This window comes from Peromyscus leucopus, chromosome 2 (assembly GCF_004664715.2).
Source record: "Peromyscus leucopus breed LL Stock chromosome 2, UCI_PerLeu_2.1, whole genome shotgun sequence".
Lineage (NCBI taxonomy): Eukaryota > Metazoa > Chordata > Mammalia > Rodentia > Cricetidae > Peromyscus > Peromyscus leucopus.
In genome coordinates, this window is record NC_051064.1 from 26,101,668 (window position 1) to 26,122,324 (window position 20,657).

A 20,657-nucleotide genomic window follows, 5' to 3' on the forward strand; every position below is an offset into this window, starting at 1 on the left:
ATTTTTTCTCTGATCAATACCCATATCAGGATTTACCTCCAGGGAGTCCAGCAGTTCTGATGTTTATCCACAAGTAATAGTGATAGAATTTCTTTCTATGATAGATCCCCCTCAGCCATGTTCATAGCATTTCTACCTGAAATTATATCTATCATGAATTAAACAGGTAAACAAAAAACAAGCAAACAAAAACAGTCCATGGTGGCATATACCTGTAATCCTAGCAATCAGGAAGCTGAGATACAAGATTTGAGAATTCCAGGGAAGTCTGGGCTATGCATCAAGATCCTTCCTCAACAACAAAAAAGTAAATAATAATCTGGGGCTGGAGAGATCAGTGGTTAGCTAAGTGTCCTTTGCAGAGGACTCCAGTTCATTATCAGCATAACTCTGAAACTACAGCTCCTGGGGACCCAATATCCTCTTCTGGCCTCTTAGGAACTTTAGTCACTTGTGTACACACACACACACACACACACACACACACACACATGCACGCACGCATGCATGTGCACGAGTGCAGACAGCACATAGCATATGCACACATGTACACACACAATGCACCCATACACAAATACATGAACATGTATACACAAATACACACACGCACACACATGCATGCACAAGCTTTCGAGATTAAAAGTTAAGAGTTTCTTAAGATGATGCCTGACAAAGAAAGTCAATACACTGTTCTGTGTTGATGTCCCAAGCAGACAGCAGCTTCCCCCTCAAAGTACATGACACCTCCGATGGGGATCTGCTGAGCATTGCATCTACCCGAGGGAGCTGGGCTCTTCCTATCCCCTGAAGTGGTCTGAGAACTGACAGAAATGAGTCCTGGTAGACTGAGTAGCCAATGGACTTTGTTTGTAAATGGAGGGAAGGGTTGTAAGACAGGAACTTATTCCCATTTAGTTTGGTAAACTGCTCTCATGGCTCATCTCAGCTAGGCCAATAGACTGTGAAGTAAAGACAGTAGCTTTTCTCTTAAGTGAAAGACTTCAGACAGGCACATAATGCCTATGAACTCAGTGCACCACTGAGAGCCACTCAACACTGTATTTTGTAAGAACCTTTCTCTCTTTTGCATTATAATACTAAATCCACTGTCTGCAAAGGTCCACATCTTTCTTTTCTTCAGTTCACTAAATTCTTGTGACTGGCTCAGAAATAGCATCATACTGCACTGCCTGTCCTCAAGGAACATGTCATTCTCTTGTTTTGTCTCATGAACTTGAGCCACAGACCGACATCAGGGCATTAGCAGCAGACATGCTGTAATGACTACTCATGCTCCCCAGAGCATGCCATGTGAAACGCTGTTGAAAGCTTATGGAATTGGTGGGGAAAACTCTGTATGCCTCATAATAAAGCAAGTTTTCACCATACTACAGTACCTTTAACACATATACAACATTCATAATCCCTATTTTTCCATATTTAGAAATCAGATCTTATGCCAAAATCTTTGTCAGATAAAGTAACCTGCCTGTAATATACTTGCATTGATGTTTTAAAGAAACATTCACTTCCAATTATCATTGATTTAAGATTTATAATATTGGTTGTATATTTATAGAGGTGACTATAATTTTATTTAATATAAAGTCAAGCAGAATTGATCCATGTAAAACACATTTTCAAGTGAATACTATAGGTGGGGTGCCTCTGACCAACTCACAAAGCTGGTGAGCACCCTGACAGCCCAGGCCTACAAAACACCACTGGACTGCTCTCTCTTGGATAAACATGGAAACTAAGGTCATGGCTTCTCAGGTGGCCTGACTAGGTTTGTCCAGAAAGTCATGGCAGACTCAAGTAGACTCAGGTCTCTTTACCTCAACCTGTTGTGCTCAGCTGAGCCTTTTCCTAACTGAGAGAGCTGAGCTGTGATAACTTCACCTGCATAGAATAGAAAGTTTTTAGTTAGGCCTGGCCCATATCCTCAATGTGAAGGAAACACTAATTTTAAAGTTGAAGAAGTTTATACAAGCAGTCATTTTAAGAGCCTAATGGCAGCTCTCTGCTCCTCCCTGTTCCAGAGACAGCCACATCTCATGCATGCCAGTCCTCATTCCTGAGACACAATAGTGAAGGCTAGAGTAACAGACTGACCATATTGGATTCCTGGTTCCCAGGGCTGCCTTCATGTTTGGCAAGGTGGAAACGACCCCTTCATTGACCTCAATTACATGGTGTACATGGTCCAGTATAACTCTACCCATCACAAGTTCAACGACACAGTCAAGGTTGAGAATGGGAAGCTTGTCATCAACAGGAAGGCCATCAGCTTCTTCCAGGAGCAAGATCCCACTAACATCAATTGGGGTGATACTGGTCCAGAATATGTTGTAGAGTCTATTGGTGTCTTTACCACTATGGAAAAGACTGGGCCCACTTGAGGGGTGGGGCCAAAAGGGCCATCATCTCTGCCCCTTCTGTTGATGCCCCCATGTTTGTGATGGGTGTGATCCATGAGAAGTACGACAATTCTCTCAAGATTGTCAGCAATGCTTCCTGCACCATCCACTGCTTAGGCCCCTCAACCAAGGTCATCCTTGACAACGTCGGCATTGTAGAAGGACTCATGACCACAGTCCATGCCATCAGTGCCACCCAGAAGACTGGATGGCCCCTCTGAGATGCTGTGGTGTGATGGCCGTGGAGCTGCCCAGAACATCATCCCTTTATCCACTGATGCTGTGGAGACTGTGGGCAAGGTCATTCCAGAGCTGAATGGGAAGCTCACTGGTATGACCTTCTGTGTTTCTACCCTCCAATGTGTCTGTCATGGATCTGACATGCCACCTGGAGAAAGCTACCAAGTATGATGACATCAAGGTGGTGAAGCAGGCATCGTGGGCTACACTGAGGACCATGTTGTCTCCTGTGACCTTAACAGTGACATTCACTCTTTCACCTTTGATGCCGGGGCTGTCATTGCTCTCAGTGACAACTTTGTAAAGCTCATTTCCTGGTATGACAATGAATACAGCTACAGTAACAGGGTGGTGGACCTCATGGCCTACTTAGCCTCCAAGAATTAATAAGCACTGGACCACCCAGCCCAGCAAGTATATGAGAGCAAGAGAGAGGTCCCCAGCTGCTGAGCAGTCCTTGTCCCAACTCAGCCCCCAACACTGAGCATCCCCCTCACAGTTTCTATCCCAGACCCCCAGAAAAACAGGAGGGGCTTAGGGATTCGTACTCTTTTGAACACTGTTAATAAAATTAACAAACATCACTGCACCCACAACAAAAAAAAAGAACCTAATGTCATTTTAAATATAATAAAACACCAAAGCTCAAGTTGAAGCCCTCCTGAAGGAATGTGTCATTGGGAGACTCCATTGACTAACAGAAAGCATCTACACCAATCCCTGATTCCCAGGGCCAATACAGATGGGAACAGTTGTTTTTATGTTTTGTTCTAACATAGATGCCTAGGCCGGCAATATACTTCCATGGTAGGATGACATTTACTGTATGCAAAGTCCTGGGTTCAATACCCAGTAGTGACAAGACATTGGGTATTCAGATACATATCTTAAATATCAGACTTTAATTGATGTAAAGTTCATCTGTTTTTTGTGAGGTCTGAAAGCCAACTAGCTAATTCTAGTGCCTTGGCTTGTGGAGAACAACTCTGCAAAAACCCAGGGAGCTACTGGCCTCTCACATGTAGGCTTGCTGACTCCACAATAGTACTGTTTGCTCGGGCTTTAAGGGTAAACCTTCATTTACTTGAGCAACAAAAGTAAGGGCTGTGCATAAAGGATCAGAGACTGTGTGCTGTTAACTTTCAGACATGTAGCTGAAGTTTTCCTGTGTCCCGCTTGGCCCACAATCAGGACAAATCTCTCTCACCCGCCAGTCCTACAGCCTCTCAGACCCAAATAAACACACACAGGCTAATATTATCTTTAAACTATGGCTATGGCAGGCTTCTTGTTATCCAGTTCTTATATCTTAAATTTACCCACTTCTATAAATCTATACTTTGCCACATGGCTTGTGGCTTACCAGCACCTTTACATCTTGCTTCTTCTGGTGGTGGCTAGCAGGGTCTCCCCTGTCTTCTTCCTCCCTCTCTCTCTCTTTAGAATGTCCTCCCTAACCTTATTCTGCCTTGTCATTGGCCAAACTGCTTTATTTATCAACCAATTGGAGCAACACATTTTCACAGCATATAGAATGATATCACCCATCATTATATGCCAGCCTACTGTCCAGGGAGCAGCATGTAATGGAACACAGGTAAAGCCATGGAACATGTGGTGACATATAGATTAACAGAATGGGCTGGGATTAAGTGTAAGAGCTAGTTGGCAGTAAGCCTGAGCTAATGGCGGAGCAGTTTTAATTAATATAAGCCTCTGTGTGTATACTTGGATCTGAGTGGCTGTGGACTGGGAGGGACACAGGAAAACTTCCAACTACACAGACAAGCAATGGTAACCCATTTGCGATCTACAGTTGGCATATGACCTATGCGTTTACAGAGTATGCTGAGTGTGTGTGTGTGTGTGTGTGTGTGTGTGTGTGTGTGTGTGTGTACAAGGACTTTGGGGCTTTATATATGCCACTGACTATGTGCACAGGAATGTATTCCTGGGGTGTCTCTGCGATCATCCCCCCAAATAATTTTTATTTTGGTTATAAAGTGCTTTAATAAGCTGTATTTTAAAAAGCAATTAGGTTCACACCAAAGCTCAGAGGAAGACACACAGCTATTCTACATTCCACCTGCTCCTATACATGCATGAGATCCTCTTCCTGCAGCCTCCCACAGCAGAACGGTTCACTTATTACAACTGACCAACATGTCACAGCTGACACACCTTAATCACCCAGAGTCTATTGTTCATGGTAAGGTTCTCTGTCGTGTGGGACCTATGCATTTGGATAAATGTATAGCAACTTGTATCTACCACTACAACACCCTGTAAAACAATGTCAAGGTGAACTTATTAGACCTGAGCCACAAAGTAGCCATGCTTATTATGTGGATACTGAAATGGAACCATTGCCTGATGAAACTGTTCTTTACTGTATCAACCTCAATTTCCTGATTGATGTCATTCTCACGTTTTGAAGGAAGTTCACTTGGGGGAAATTGTTGAAAGAATAGAAGGAAATATGTATTTTGGTTTATAACTACCTGTGATTCTACATTTTGAAACCTTTTGTGAATTTCAAAATGCCACCCATCTCTCTTTCTCTCTCCCCTCTATTTAGTGATAGATATATATGTTTTATATATATATATATATGTATATATATATATATATATATATATATCTTACCCTATTTTTTGTGTCTGAAATCTTTCCAGATCTCCTTACTATGGCTTAGGAGTACCTTATTGTCTTAGTCAGTGTTCTTTGCTGTGAAGAGACACCACAGCCTAGACAACTCTATAAGGAAATAATTCAGTTGGGGGCTTGCTTACAGTACAGTCTGTTATCATCATGGCAGGGAACATGAGATTGAACCAGTCTAAAAGAGAAAAGAGCTGGGCAGTGGCGGTTCACACCTTTGACCCCAGCACTTGGGAGGCTCATGCCTTTAATCCTAGCACAATTAGGAGGTGGAGACAGGACTATAAGGGGGGTGGAGACAGGATCTTGACTACCCAGTCAGTCTGAGGAATTGTAGAGACAGGGCACCCATTTGTTCTGAGGTTTCATAGAGGTAAGAAGTCTCTAGTGGCTAGCTCTGATCTCCAGGAAAGCTTTATTTGTCAAAACATAAAATATTATACAATATATCATTCTCTATTAATACATGGGCCTCCATGAGACTCAGCATCCATGCCACAACACATGTCTACCATGTCCAATGGCAGCTATTGTTCTAAGTTACACATGTGTATACACACAGGTTCTACAAATACATATGTGTATATCTATGTATTTTTATTCAAAAACTTTATTGTTAAGCCAAGAGTTTTATCATTATACCTTGAGCTCAAAACATAAATGAAAACCAAAATTGCTTGCTATTGAGACAAGGAGAAAAACCTGGAAATCTCAGTGGTCCTTCTCCATCACATTAATTTGCTCTTTCACAAAAAATATTAAGCATTAACTACACAACTTATAAGGATATATAAAAATCAACTTCTATTTTTAATGCTCTTTTATAACTATACCTTAGCTACTTTAAAAAGATGTGGGTGCCTAGAATGTTCCAGAAATCCTAGCAGGCATCTGGAAGTGAATGCCACAGCAATGGGATCAGTGAGCACAGGGTGCTCTGTGAGAAAGCAGTAACTTAACTGATCTTCGGTTGCTTTCTGGGATTAGAGAACAAAGTGATGATTTTAGATTTTCTTTTGTACTTCCAAATTATTGTTACTTTAAGTATTAAAGAAAACAAGGGCAAAAGCTTTAGAATTGTATCAGGTAAGACATAGATTTTGTAATTTCCATACAGTTATGCATAGATATTACTGTTGTCAACAAGAGCAACTACATACAATTCTCAGACTCCCCAGGACAGACTTTTCAGATGCATTTAATTTTTTACAATCTCTAAAAATCATATTCGTGATTTATTAAGATGTCTTGCTTTTAAAAAGAACTTATTTTGAGCCGAACAGTAGTAGCACACACCTTTAATCCTAGCACTTGGGAGACAGAGGCAGGGGGATCTCTGTGAGTTTGAGGCCAGCCTGGGCTACAGAGTCTTGTGGGATGGTCTGTATGTCAAATTACTCTGATTGGTCAATAAATAAAACATTTATTGGCCAGTGGTTAGGCAGGAAGTATAGGCAGGACTAACAGAAATAAAGAACAGGAAGGTAGAAGGAGACCTGACAACCGCCACCATGACAAGCAGCATGTGAAGATGCCGGTAAGCCACGAGCCATGTGGCAAGGTATAGATTTATGGAACTGGATTAATTTAAGCTATAAGAACAGTTAGCAAGAAGCCTGTCATGGCCATACAGTTTGTAAGCAATATGTCTTTGTGTTTACTTGGTTGGGTCTGAGCGGCTGTGGGACTGGCAGTAGACAGAGATTTGTCCTGACTGTGGGCAAGGCAGGAAAATTCTAGCTACAACAGAGTGAGTCCCAGGAAAGGTACAAAGCTACACAGAGAAACTCTGTCTCAAAACAAACAAACAAACAAACAAACAAAACCAGGACTTATTTCTTTTTATTTGTGTATGACTATTTGCCTACACATATGTATGTGCATTATGTACATGCCTAATGCCCAAGGATGCCAGAGAGGGCATTGGATACTCTGGAAACTGCTGTTAGAGATGGTTGTCAGCTGCTATATGGGTTCTAGGAACAGAACCTAAACTCTCTACAAGAGCAGCCAGTGTTTTTAACCACTGAGCTGTCTCTCCAGCCCCAAGACATTTTATTTTTATCATTGTCAGTAATTTGTGCCCTGTACATGCTTCTTAAATTTGTCTTATATTTAATAGGGCCTATTCAAAATAACTTCAGGAAACTAATATATGTGTAAACAAAGTAACTATATGTAAAATAAACAGCTAGAAAGCTTGATTTAACATTCTAAAACTAACATTTGTTATTTAGGTGAATAACAAGAAAATTCAAATGTTATGTGACCTTTACAGGAAGGGTGGGTTTACTCTTTAAACTCACCTCTGTAATAACACTGGCTGAGAAAATGTTTCCTGTAGACACTTCAAATCTAAACTGTGAGACTGGGTTTTCCTATGTCTAATTTGCATAAAGCATTTCTTTTGCTAATCTTGACTCACCAAAGTGTGAACTCCTATTAACAGGGGAGAGATTGGTAGCTTCCTCTTGCTGAGTCTCTAAAGACTAGAATTCTAGTTAATGTGAAAAACAGCAGGAGTAAAACAAAGAGCCTTAAAACTGCTCTGGCTGCAGACAGGAGCCTGTCCTTGGGACCAGTCAGCTCAAGTGGGTGTGCCCAGAGGGCCACATCTGCTCTGCTGCTTGGATGCCTGACAGACATTTCCCTGGGAACATGATTCTAAAGGGGGCCTTTCATCTCCTCTTTACCTCTCTTCCCCTGCTTTCTCTCTTCTCTTCCCTCCCACCCCTTCCCTTCTCCCCCCTTCTGCTGTTTATTGTCTCTTTTATTAAAAGACACAGTCCTGGGTCTCTCAAACATCATCCAGCTAGACATTCTGGAGTAAACACAAACTCTAAACCCTCACAAGACCAACATGTTTTGTTTTTTAAATCTCATTGTTGTTAACACTTCATTTCTTTCAAAGTCTGCCAAAGTAGATATAGGACCTGTGACACTTTGTTTTCCTCCAGTATGTCCCTTCTGGGCTCCCAGGCTTTTCCTATTGCTGTTGGTGTTGTTAGGACCAAATCTTGGTCACTGGCAGCCCTAACAAGCTAGGCTTAGTCAAAGTCCTCAATAGGCCAACTGAAGTCATAGAAAGAGAGGAAGTTCATTCAATGGTGCCATGGTGGGAAGAGGGACAAATAAAGAGGTCCAGTGATTCTTAAGTCTATCTTCTGGATCCTGATATGATGCTTAAAAGGTTTAAATAAAGAGCAAGAGGTATGAACAGCTCAGCTTCTTTGTTAAGGTGTGGTCTCAGACACTACTGACACACCACTGTTGTTGGGGCTACAACCTCAACTCCAAAAGGTTTTGCCAAACTGTCAGAATTATGTGATACCTCACCCTAGGAGACAAGACTCCTCTGGCATTCCTGTCTCCCATCAAGGAAGTTCCAATTCTGGGGACCTTTGATATCTGATAGCCAAAGGGAGGCACACGGGGTTCTCCTTGGAATGTGTCGGGTCATGCCACGACAGTCTGTGTACTCTGGAGTAGAGGACGCTGCTGGCATGGAGCCGCTTCCAGCAGTATTTAACCATTTTGTCCGAGCTTTCAAAATCAAAAGATGCTTTCTCTCAAAGTAAAAAGTAGCAAAAAGTAAAAGGCTTTGCTCTTATTTGTTTCATTATCATTAATTTATTTTTATTGTATTTTTTCTTTATTCTTGCTCCACACACATGCCTATATGTAATGCTCCTACTGGTTTTAAAGGAAGACTGCAGTTAAGAGCTCTGTGAGACTCTTCCTGGAGACAGGCAAACAAACATTTCCAACTAGGGCACCAATTGCAAACTAAAGAAATTATGTCACCTACGTCTATCTTAGTAAATCAATGTGTTTATTGAGGTGACTTTCAGGGACATGGATGAACCAGAGGCAGCTGCACCATGGAAAAGCCCACCTCTCATGACAGACCAGTCCTGAAAGCTGCATTGCTGAAGCTCCTGGAACAACGTGCAGCCATGGTGACTGAGTGCAGAGCTCTCCAGCAGTAGTTACTGTACACATCACCTTGAGGATGAGCCTTGATCAGTTTGTAAGCCTCCCCTGTGAGCCTCCCTCTCTCCTCTAGGAAGGAATGTTGCAGTTCTGAGGAAATGGGCACACAAAAAAGGCAAAGAAATATAGTTCTCTAGACAGACAAGCAGAAAGGCACATTTGCAAAGAGGAGGTGGAGCCCAGAAGTGGATATAACTGTTACCTCATGATCTGGAAGTATCAAACTTGGGGTCACAACCTATGTCCCAAGTTAGGACCAAATACCCATCCTCAATAAGCCAAGTAAAAGAACCAAATTAAAAGTGGAAAGCAAAGACTAGAGATTATTCACTGTGGCCATATGGGGGAGAGGGGTAAAGAGATACAGTGACCCATCCTTGGTTGGGTTTCAGTCTCATCCTGCTAAGTGGTCTAACAAGTTGTTAGAACTGTGCGAAATCTCTTTCCGGAGATTTTACACCCCAGTACCCCCAAGCTGGCACCTTTTCCTTCTCCCAGCATGACATTCCTGGGGAAATTCACATTTTGGGAGTCAATTGTTTCAATAGCTTACTAGTCAGGTCATAGGACAAAATGTTCACATCTTGAAAAATCAAATAAACCTGATGCTGTGTGTCTCAAAAGCCTGGAGTGTTTAGCATGTTCTAACTTACAAACTGTGGGTGATACATGACCTCCTAGTTTTTATTTCCAGCACCACTGATTTGTAAAGTGTTATTGCCTAATGACATTTCTTAAGTTTTATGCTTTCCAGTTTGATTTTAAGTTTTTATGCATCAAGGAACCTTCTTTGTAAGTAGTGTGTCCCTGATGGCTGCAAAAGGACTACTACACATTTTATGAGAGTCTTGTTGTGGGCAAGAGGTAATTTGTTTCTTGTCTCTATGTTGGATGCTGGAATGTATGGCAGCTAGCACACATTGGCCTTGACTGGTTGGAGCAATCCCTGAGGTATAAAAGATTAAAGTCAAGTCAGTTCTGCTTCAGGAAAATGCAATTGGAATAGACATCTATACATCATGTTGAGGCAAAATAAGTTCTTTTTTTTTTTGTTACAGAACAAGCCTTGACCTTTATTATTTAAAAAAGCTGCATATTTGGCTTTCTGACTCTGTGCTTGTGCCTTCAACACCTTCACAATTTTCTGCTCCTCAATAAGGAAAGCCCTCTTTATCCTGTCACGGACTCACTTGGCACACATGGACCCACCGTAGGCCCTGCTGACATGCTTCTTGGTCTTAGACAACCTCATAAGGACTTCGGTCTCACAGCATGAACCCCTGGAAGCCTGCCTGGGCACACACTGCATGCGGATTTAGGTGCTTTCCCAACCTTCTTGGTATAAAGGTAACCAATCCTGTTGCCAGGGGTTCGAGACAGCCTAGTTTTGTTAGAGGCTGTGTTGTAGGAAAGCCTACGATGGTATGTCAAACGCTGGACCATTCTGAGTGCCTCTAAGCACCGTCCCTGGAAGAGGCGCAATATAAGTTTTTATTTCAAAAGAACTTATTACCAATATTTAGACTTTGTCTTACTTTTAGTGACACAAGACACAAGTCTTCTGATGTAAGGTGTTGTCCTCTAAGACAATTCCACTAGAAAAAGTAGCAGAATTAATAAATGAAATTACAAGAACACTTTGACTCCACTAAGGATTAGGCTTGTTCCATTCCATCTTCTTTGGTTGTTGATTGATTTCTGGGTCTTCTTTGGCTCCTATGAGAGTCATTTTCTTTAAAAAGCTAATGTCCTTGTTTATTTTTCCCTCAGCTAATTCTCATCTAATCCCCTTGTCAAAGAGAACTGACTGCCAAATGCTCCATTTCTTTTGTTAATGAATATAAAGTAAAAAGCTGACAACTCAGTTTAAAGAAGATATACTACGTATCTGAGGACTTTGGTTCTAAGTCCTGCCACTAACACACTGTGTGCTCTCACACAGTTTAACCAATATATCATATAATGTTCCAATTTTCAAAGCAGAAGTGAATATTTTTAAAACTATGTTTTTTGTTACCATTGTGCTTTTGAGGAACAGACCCCTTATTGTGTTCTTCATGCTCTGTCAAATCATGTGTGTGTTCAGGATGCATACGCCATACTAAAGTAAATAAAACAAAGGTCACAGTGCATGACAAGGGTGGTAATAGCATGCTGTGGAAATAAGCATGGGTTGAAAGACCAGCCCACCATTTTCATTTCCTCTAGTTTGGGTCAGTTGCTTCCCTAAAGGTAAGGTTGAGGTCAACACACACATATAAATCAGCAGCAAAATAAGTAGTGGATTGGACTTATGTGATGATTTGAATAAGAATGGCCCCCATAGACTCATAGATTTGAATAGTTGGTTACCAGGGAGCGGCACTATTAGGAGGTAAGGCCTTGTTGGAGGAAGTGTGTCACTGGAGGTGGGCTTTGAGGTTTCAAAAGCCCAAGCCAGGCCCAATGGCTCTATTTCTTCCTGCTGCCTGCCCATCTGTATGCAGAATTATCAGCCACATCTCCAGTACCATGTGTGTCTGCATGTTCCCATGCCCCTACCATAAAAATAAAGGACTAAACCTCTGAAACTATCAGCAATCCCCCATTAAGTGATTTCCTTTATAGGAGTTACCTTGGCCATGGTGTCTCTGCAAAAAAAAATAGAACACCGACTAAGACAGACTTATCTCTTCTATTGTTGAGATTTTGGGCAAGATGTGAACAAGACTTGAAATAAAGTAGATTTAGAGTTCATATTAATGTATCTTAGTAGAAAGTATATTGTATATTGGACTGAAAATCAGAAAAAGAAACAAATTTGAAACCCTATTTTGTCCTTAATTTGTTTTATATTGGGCAGATTAATGATTTCTGGAAATTTTTTACTGTAGAAAAGTAAATGTAATTAAAAGTCAAAATGATGTGTTAGTTTTTTTCAAAGTTCTCTTTCATTGCTAAATACTTAGGGGAATATCTAGCTTACCATAGCCATTTGGTCAAAAGTTAGTAATGGTCCCAGTGTCAAAGAATAATTGGTTCTGATAAGTTAAAACTTAAAAAGAAAAAATGCAATATTCTATCAAAATGGAGTAATAGAGTCTGCATATTATATCCTGCCAGAAATAATTTTAAAAGAGGACAATATTTATGAAACTATAGTTCCCAGTTCACTGGGTATTGGGTCCTAAGTGGCAGTAATCTTTGGCAGAACACACGAGCTAAGTCCTAGCAGCACCCAAGCTGGCAAACTTGAACCAGCTGGCAGACTGTAGCAAAGAGAGAGGAACAGCAGCTAGAGACGAAGATTTCTGGTGCTGTACAGAGGTAGTGGAGAACTCAATGGGAAAATGAACAGCTGAAGTTCAGAAGACAGAGTGGAGGCAAACTCTGAGTTATAACATGAGAAAATTCTAATGGTCTTTAGTTTCCTCAAATACTCAACATAGCTTTGATCACCCAGCATAACTGAAGAAACAAATTTGAGGCTGGAGAGAACCAACAGAATGGATTAGAAAATAGTACCCAGCACCCCACAGAGGTGGAATGATGCCTGTTACCATGAGTGGGAAAACTTCCTTGGTTCATAGCTCATTGGGTAGAGTACTTAGGAAGGTCTGGACTCTGAAAAGGACATAAGTATCACTGGAATGAGTATAATTCTAGTCCTGGTTGAACTATGTATTCGACAATTGTTAAACATCATAGGAAAGAATAAGCATCATTATACCCATCTGTCCCTGTTTACAAGTACTGAGAAAATGATATACCTTGATCGATAATTTCAACTGCACAGTAGAGAGGAAAGAATCAATACACAGCAACATAGCAAAACAGAAAACACCGTATCTAAACAGCAGAAAAAAGTAAACAAAACTGAAATGACCAAAGCCTAAAAGGACTCAGAGCTATAACAAAACATCTACCACCCCTACCATTAGAGTTGGAGAGCGCAATGAGAAAGAATTGGGCCGAAAATTTATTTTAAAAAGTGATAGTTTCTAATTCCCTTTATTTGACAACAAACAAAAGCTTGTAGACTTAAGAAAATAAATGAACCTAATAAGTAAATAACTAAAAGTGATAGATGCAAAGAGAAAGAAAAAGACAGCCAGACTGTAAGCTCCCTGTGTGAAAGGCTTCTTGAGTTCTCTAAAGGATGCATGATGGTATAAGCAAGCATTGTAAGACTTCACTATGAACAGGAAGTACTTAGGGGAAGTATATTGTAAGGAGGAGGGACAGAAATAAGGTTTCCTTGTTTCACTTAAGTGAAATGGTAGTATGAGTAGGCTTTTATGTTATGGTTATATAATGCAATAGCCAGGAAAATCACTGACATCACTTTGCAAAGGGACATGCTCATAAATACCATAGATAAATACTCTTCTAGAAAAAATGTTCACATGACCCACAGAAGTATGAAAAAATAAGAGTCAGAAAAAGCAGAGACAGTAACAATAAGAAGATGATAAAGCTAATCTGAAGTAAGGTGACAAGATTAATCTAACTTTTCAATGATTACACGAAATGTGGATGGCTGAGACATGCCACTGAAAGCTGATGCTGGTAGAGTGAAAGCACTATGACTCAGCTAGATGCTGTCTACAAGAGAGTCTCCTCAACGATCATGATGTAGATAGACTGAAGGTGAAGGAATGAAACAGGAAAGGCAACGCAACATGAGCTCAAAAAAAATGCAGGAATGGATCCATTAATATTGCACAGACTTCAGAATACAGAAAATTACCAGGCAGAGAGAGTGATATTACATCAGGATAAAAGGGTCAATCCACCTAGAGACTTTGCAGTCCCAAATAGTGTGTATCTAGGCAACAGAGCTGCATGACAGCCAAGCTAAAATTAAAAAGAAAGAAAGAAAGGGCAAATCCACAATTATAGAGTCCTCAACATTCTTTGTTCCACAATGAAAAGAATAACCAGACATCATCAACCAAATTAATCTAATCTATGTTTACAGACTGCTCTATCAAAACCCAGCAGGATAGATGTTCTTTCCAAGTACTCACAGAACATGTATTAAGACAGAAATTAGAACATGAGTTCTATATTCTATAAATTTATCTTTTAAAATCAAGGGGGTAAACTTTCCAGGTAAACAAAATCTGAAAGAATTTATCACTTGGACACTCCCAGCCCAGGAAGAATTTACTACCAATACAACAAAGCATATCAAAGGAAATCCTTCAGGTAGAAACAGAAATTAAAATAGGCAGGAATCCAGATCTTTGCACAAGAACACAATGGCACAAGTCATAGCTACTATTTCATAGATCACTCCTTTTCAGTTCACTTCAAAGGTAATCATTTAACCAAGAGTAACTGTGCATGGTGCTGCTTACGGTTGCCATGAAAGGTAAAGCTATGGAAACAACAGAACAGAAATGAGATGGAGGAAATGAGAACTGCTTTAACAAGACTTGAACAATGACAGCACCAGTCAACACGACAATGTGTTTGGGAGATTCTCATGGGTCTCCATCCCTAGATGAAGAGTTACAAGCAGTTAACAACTGCCCTGAGAGGGGTGTCAGCCCTGGAAACATTTACATGTAAGCAACACTAAGAGAACTCACAGTTCATATTTATATGTCTATTTGTGTGTGTGTGTGTGTGTGTGTGTGTGTGTGTGTAAAAATAATCAAATAAAAAGAAAACATGAATTTAAGAGGGAGTAGGGGCAGCATTTGTGAGAGGAGAGGAGAGGAGAGGGAAGAGGGAAATGATATAAATACACTACACATATATGAAATTTTAAATATTAGTTTCATAAAAATGGTAGAAATAAACCTTAAAAAATTAAAAATAAATCAAATCATTACCAGCATTTTGATTTTAGGAAATAAAAAAAGAACAACAAAAAGCCACAAAACAAGCAGAAGAGTAAAATAATATAGGCCAAAGTGAAAATTAAGAAAATAAAAATTGAAAAATACAGAAAAAAAATTATTGAAACCAAAGCTAGCTTTTGAGATTAAGGAAATCAAAAGTTAATAAACCACTTTCCAGAGGAATCAGGGAGGTCCAAGCCCAAGAAATAACTCAGGGATTTCGACTGAGGAGGCAATGCTGGGAGGTGGGACCTACGGAGGCATAAGGGGGCCCTGTGCTGCACCTGCCAGCACTCCAGTTGGTTCCGAGCGAAAAGCAGGTTGTCCTTGGGGCCCCACATTGGACCACCAAGAACTGTCATCCAAAGAAACATCTCTCATCTCAAAGGAATAAAAGATGGCTTATTCTAAAGCACAATATGAGTGATCATGGCCCAGGTACATGTGTTTAGGGCTTCCCAATATAATGCTCCAATGAGGAAGTAGTTCCATGGAGTTTTATAGTAACAGACCAAAGAAAGTTATAAATCAAGACATTTTTAAAATGAAGTGTTGGAAACATCAGAGAGGCAGGTTACAGCCCGATGAGGAATCTTTCCCATAGGCCTCAGATATTATCAGCCCTTCCTTTGGTGGAGAAGAACATTTTTTGTTTCATTTTCTTTTTGTTGGTTAATACATTCCTAAGGTTTGTATTTATTTATTCAGGATGTTAGATCTGATACAGAGGCAGGCAAAGAATGTCTCTTTGGGAGGCTAAAGATAACCCAAGTGAAGTTGTAATAATTGGGCTACCGGATCAGCAATTTCCCAAATTCTCGATAGTCTTGAAGTTTTTGTCAGTTGATCAGCCAATGCAGACAGCTTTAGAATTCTTCACAGTGGCGTTAGTACCATTATAAGAAAGAAGATCTGAGCTACCAGCTCACACTGTGTCCCCATGGGATGCCACGGGCCACAAACCACATAGTGAAAAGATCCTTGTTGGCTTCGGAGCAGAAGCCGGTGTCTTCGGCTTTTCAGACTTAAGAACTGTGAATCACATAAACTTCTTTATAAATTACACAGAGTATCCATTTACCCATTCATTCATTCATTTATGACTTGCTTTTTTGAAACAGTGCCTCATAAATGGGCTACCAGATGCTGAGTATCCAAACAGAAACCAAGATGCAATTTTGAATTAATGGTCTTCTGATACCATAATGTTACCACAAACTAGGGGCTCAAAGTAACAGAAGCACAACATCCCAAGGTTCTAAAAGTCTTAAGTAGAACTTGGTCTCACAGAGCTAAAATCGAGGCTCCATAATGCTTCAATCCTCCTTGAAGTTCTGGAGAAGACACCTTTTCTTCCTGCCTCCCAGCTTTGGAGGCTGTATTACTGCCTCCCTCAGAACCATCATAGGCCATGTCTTCCTCCCAACACATCACTCCAACAGTGCCTCCTTTGCTTTGGTGTCTACTTTAAGAACCTATCTAGAGTGATCTCCCAGAATGCTGCCTAGTTCTATGTCAACTTGACACAAGATGGAGTCATCAGAGAGGAGGGAGCCACAATTGAGAAATGCCTCCATGAAATCAGGCTGCAGGCAAGCCTGTAGTGAAAGGACCAAGCAGACGCCATAACAGGCTGCTCAGTCTTCTTTCAGAGATCAGGCCTCAATTTCAGTTTCCAGGGACTTGAGTAAGCAGTTTCTGGGAGGGCCATGAACAAGACATAGTCCTTGCAGTAGCTCCCTTTCTGCACATACTCTGACTGTTCAAGGTTCAGCCTATTGTTTACTGTCTAGGACCCCTCACTAACTTAGAGTTATGTGCACGAGTCAAGGACAGAGCCTGGGCCACTGAATCAGCCCTCACAGTCAATATGTGAGGCCAGCCAGCCTCAAATTTGGCAGCTCAAGGAGAGAGCCTGGGACTTGTCCAGGCCAGCCCCAAAATGGTAACCCTCAAACAGTAAATTCAAAGGTTACATAACCTCACCCAATCATATGATGCAAAGACTTGTACCACCCTGCTTGTGGTTTTTCCCTTTAGAATCCCCTCACTGTGAGAGCTCAGGGCCGCCCTCCTCCACTCACTGTGTCAGAGTGTTGGACACGGACCAAGCCTGGGCTTGCTTGTTTTCAATAAACCCCTGTGTGTTTTGCACCAGGTATCAGCTCTGTGGTGGTCTTGCCTGGGGGTCTTGAGAAACAGGTGCAACAGTAGGGAGTTTTCTGAAGTAACAATTTATGCAGGAGGGCCCAGCCCATGGTGGGGGTCCTGAGTTCTATAAGAAAGCAGGCTGAGTGAGCCATGAAGAGCAAGCCAGTGAGCAGCACTCCTCCATGGCCTCTGCATCAGCTCCTGCCTCCAGGATACTGCCCTGTTTGAGTTCCTGTCTTGACTTCCTTCAGTGATAGACTTTGATGTGAAAGCATGAGGTGAGAAACCCCTTTCCTTTCCTACGTTAGTTATGGTGTTACATCCCAGCAGTAGTAACACTAACCAGAGATCTTACCTTACCACAAACTGAGTCCCCTTGCCTCTGTCTGTTAGATTTGAGAGTTCTGGGGGCTATGATGCTGACATTTCTGATCAGGGCACAATGTACTTACACTGCCACAGCCATGACATGAAGAAGCTTGGCAGCATTGGAAGCAGCATAGCAATAGTCACATGATCCCTGGATGCTCAGGAGGCCTCTGAAATGCCACTCGCCCCGTGACTCATTCATGCTTCTCCTGGCTTCAGGAGCAACATCCCTGTACACAAATCCCAATTCTAGAATTCTATTCTGACCATGGATTCTTAAGTTCAGTTGCCTCATATATACCACATTTATGAAAATATTTCCCTCTCCACATAACTTTCTAGGTTAGTCAGCACTGGCAGCAGACACCGCACAGAAAACAGCCACACTCAATTCCTCCTTCTCCATCTTAAGTAATTTAACAACATATGACTCCTCTTTCTTTTCTCTTATCTGGCCTAAGTAAATTAACAAATTTCTCTCTCTCTCTCTCTCTCTCTCTCTCTCTCTCTCTCTCTCACACACACACACACACACACACACACAGAGAGAGAGAGAGAGAGAGAGAGAGAGAGAGAGAGAGAGAGAGAGAGAGAGAGTTCTCACTCCATAGGCCAGGCACTCAGATTGATCTGAAACTCACTGTGTAGACTAAACTGGCCTCAAATTCATAGCAAACCTGCCTCCATTTCCAGGATGCTTGGATTAGAGACATGAGCCTTCATGCTCAGCTTCTACAGTTTCTTAAAATTACTGTATTTCCTGCAGCCATCACAGCACAATCCACAGACAGCCTCCTCAGTTTCCCAGGTTCTTCCTAAGCACCTTACAGCCTAAGCTCCTGTTCTTGCTCTGGTCCTCCTCCTGGGAGGAAACCCCCCTCCCCCTTGGCCTGACTGAATCAGACTCACTCTCTCGTGGGGGAGGAAACTCTGCCTGTATCGTTGCACACACCCGCTCTTCTACTGTGATCTCATTCTTTACCCTGACTTCTGAACAGTGAGAAGGAACTCGGGAACAAGGACCATCATAGTCACCGCTTGTTTAGTACTCTAGTCTCTGTTAAAGTAACAAGGGCTCTTTTTACACAACAGGCTCTTAAGAAACAGTTCTAGAAAATATTAAACAAGTCAGTACCCAGTACCCAGTGCTCTCTGACAAATTTAGGATTATATCCTAGATGTTAAAAATTCTACATCTCAAAATATATAAAGCTTTTGAGTTCACTGAAAAATGCATGGTATGCTTGAGAAAAATGCTAATAGATTCTTTCTGTGAGAGGCAGTGATGTTAGTAACCATCAAACTGTACATATTGTTGTATTGCTTCCCAGTTGATTTTAGACGCCTGGGTCCATGACTCTGACTTTTGTTTGGCATGTGGACTAAAACCCTCAAACCAGTTTCTTGGACAGAGCTGAGAGAGCACAAACCAGAACTTCAATGTACTACCTCACCCCAAAAGTACCAGCCTCAGAGTGTGGACTGCCATAGGGAAGGCCTGCAGAAGGGTGGTCAGAAAATGCCATCTACATACAACTACATAGAGCTAACAAAACTCTGAATAAAAAGAAATGCACCTTACAACTTAACATTAAGAATAAAGTAATGTGGTTTCTTACTGCTGGAAACAGCGGTCTGCCAGGGTCCGTGAAGGATCCCAAGATGGCTGGCTGGGTGTAAACTTGCTCTAAAAACCATTGATTGAGTAGCTTTTGTGGAGATCATACCCTGAAACCAAAAGACAATTTCAAACTCCCTAAAGTCCTGGAGTGAGAACCTCCATACCAGGTTGGCTAATGTGTCTAAGAAACCACCAGCGATTGACTGGGCTTATTACACAGGCAATGTGGCCAAGGCTGGCTTGGTGAATGAGCCTGAAAAGAAGTATAATGCCCTGGAGATTCCAGTGCCCGAGGATAACTTCACAGCCCTGGTGGACAATGAGAGAAAGGAGGATATGAAGGACTGTGCTGCGTTTGTGTCTGAATCCCAGGCCAGGATCCAGCATTATGAGACACAGATGGAGAAAATGAAGAACATTGTCCCCTTTGATCAGATGACCATTGACGACTTGAATGAAATCTTCCCAGAAACCAAGCTGGACAAGAAGAAGTACCCGTACTGGCCTCATCAGCCATCGAGAACCTGTGAAACAGGCCAGGAGGGAGCACCAGCCCTTCATTCCAAACTCTGGACATTAAAATAAAACATTTACATAGGAAAAAAAAAAAGAATGAGGTAATGCACCTTACAACTTAACACTAAGAATAAAGAAATGCCCCAGAAGCAAGTTTGTCAAGACCTACAAGAAAGTAATAGCAGCTGTAGCATGAATCTTAAAAGGTCTTATTCATAAAACAAACGCAGAGCCAGGTATGGGGGTGAACGCTGAAAGATCAGAGAAACAGAACAGGCCACAGCTAACCTTACCTCACCAACTTCTCAGCCGATCCTGTTTCCTCAAACTGGAAGCCTCTGTGTCCTCATCAGAATGAATCTCAGCTGAACTGCGCTAGAAGCCTAAAAGCTTAACTAGGCCAAAAGCTTCTAGTTTCTGATCTTCATGCCTCATATACCTTTCTGCTTCCTGCCATCACCTCCTGGAATTAAAGGCGTTTGTCACCATGCCTGGCTGTTTCCAGTGTGGCTTTGAACTCACAGAGATCCAGACAGATCTCTTCCTTCAGAATGCTAGGATTATAAGGGTGTGTGCCACCATTTTCTGGCCTCTATATCTAGTGGCTGTTCTGTTCTCTGACCCCAGATAAGTTTATTAGGGTGCACAATATATTGAGGAACACAATATCACCACAGCAGCTGTGACTGAGGGCTAGTATAGCTCTGTCAGGAATCTGCCATTTTCTCAGGCTTGAAACTCATGAGTATAGACTGGTGGGCAGCCACACTGGACACATCCATTTGTTTTTACAACTTATTTGCCATCCTGGAGGAGAGGATTTGGCACAGGACTTAGTAATAAACCATTTTGTCA

The 20,657-nt window shown here is 41.5% G+C and overlaps 1 protein-coding gene across 1 annotated transcript; it reads left to right on the top strand.

The window, feature by feature from the left end:
* Positions 1–14,741: 14,741 nt before the first annotated feature.
* Positions 14,742–19,871, top strand: LOC114710215 (ATP synthase subunit d, mitochondrial-like). Its single transcript, XM_037202336.1, is given in 2 exon segments — positions 14,742–14,866; positions 19,328–19,871. Coding segments are annotated over 2 exon segments (669 nt in total).
* Positions 19,872–20,657: the final 786 nt, after the last annotated feature.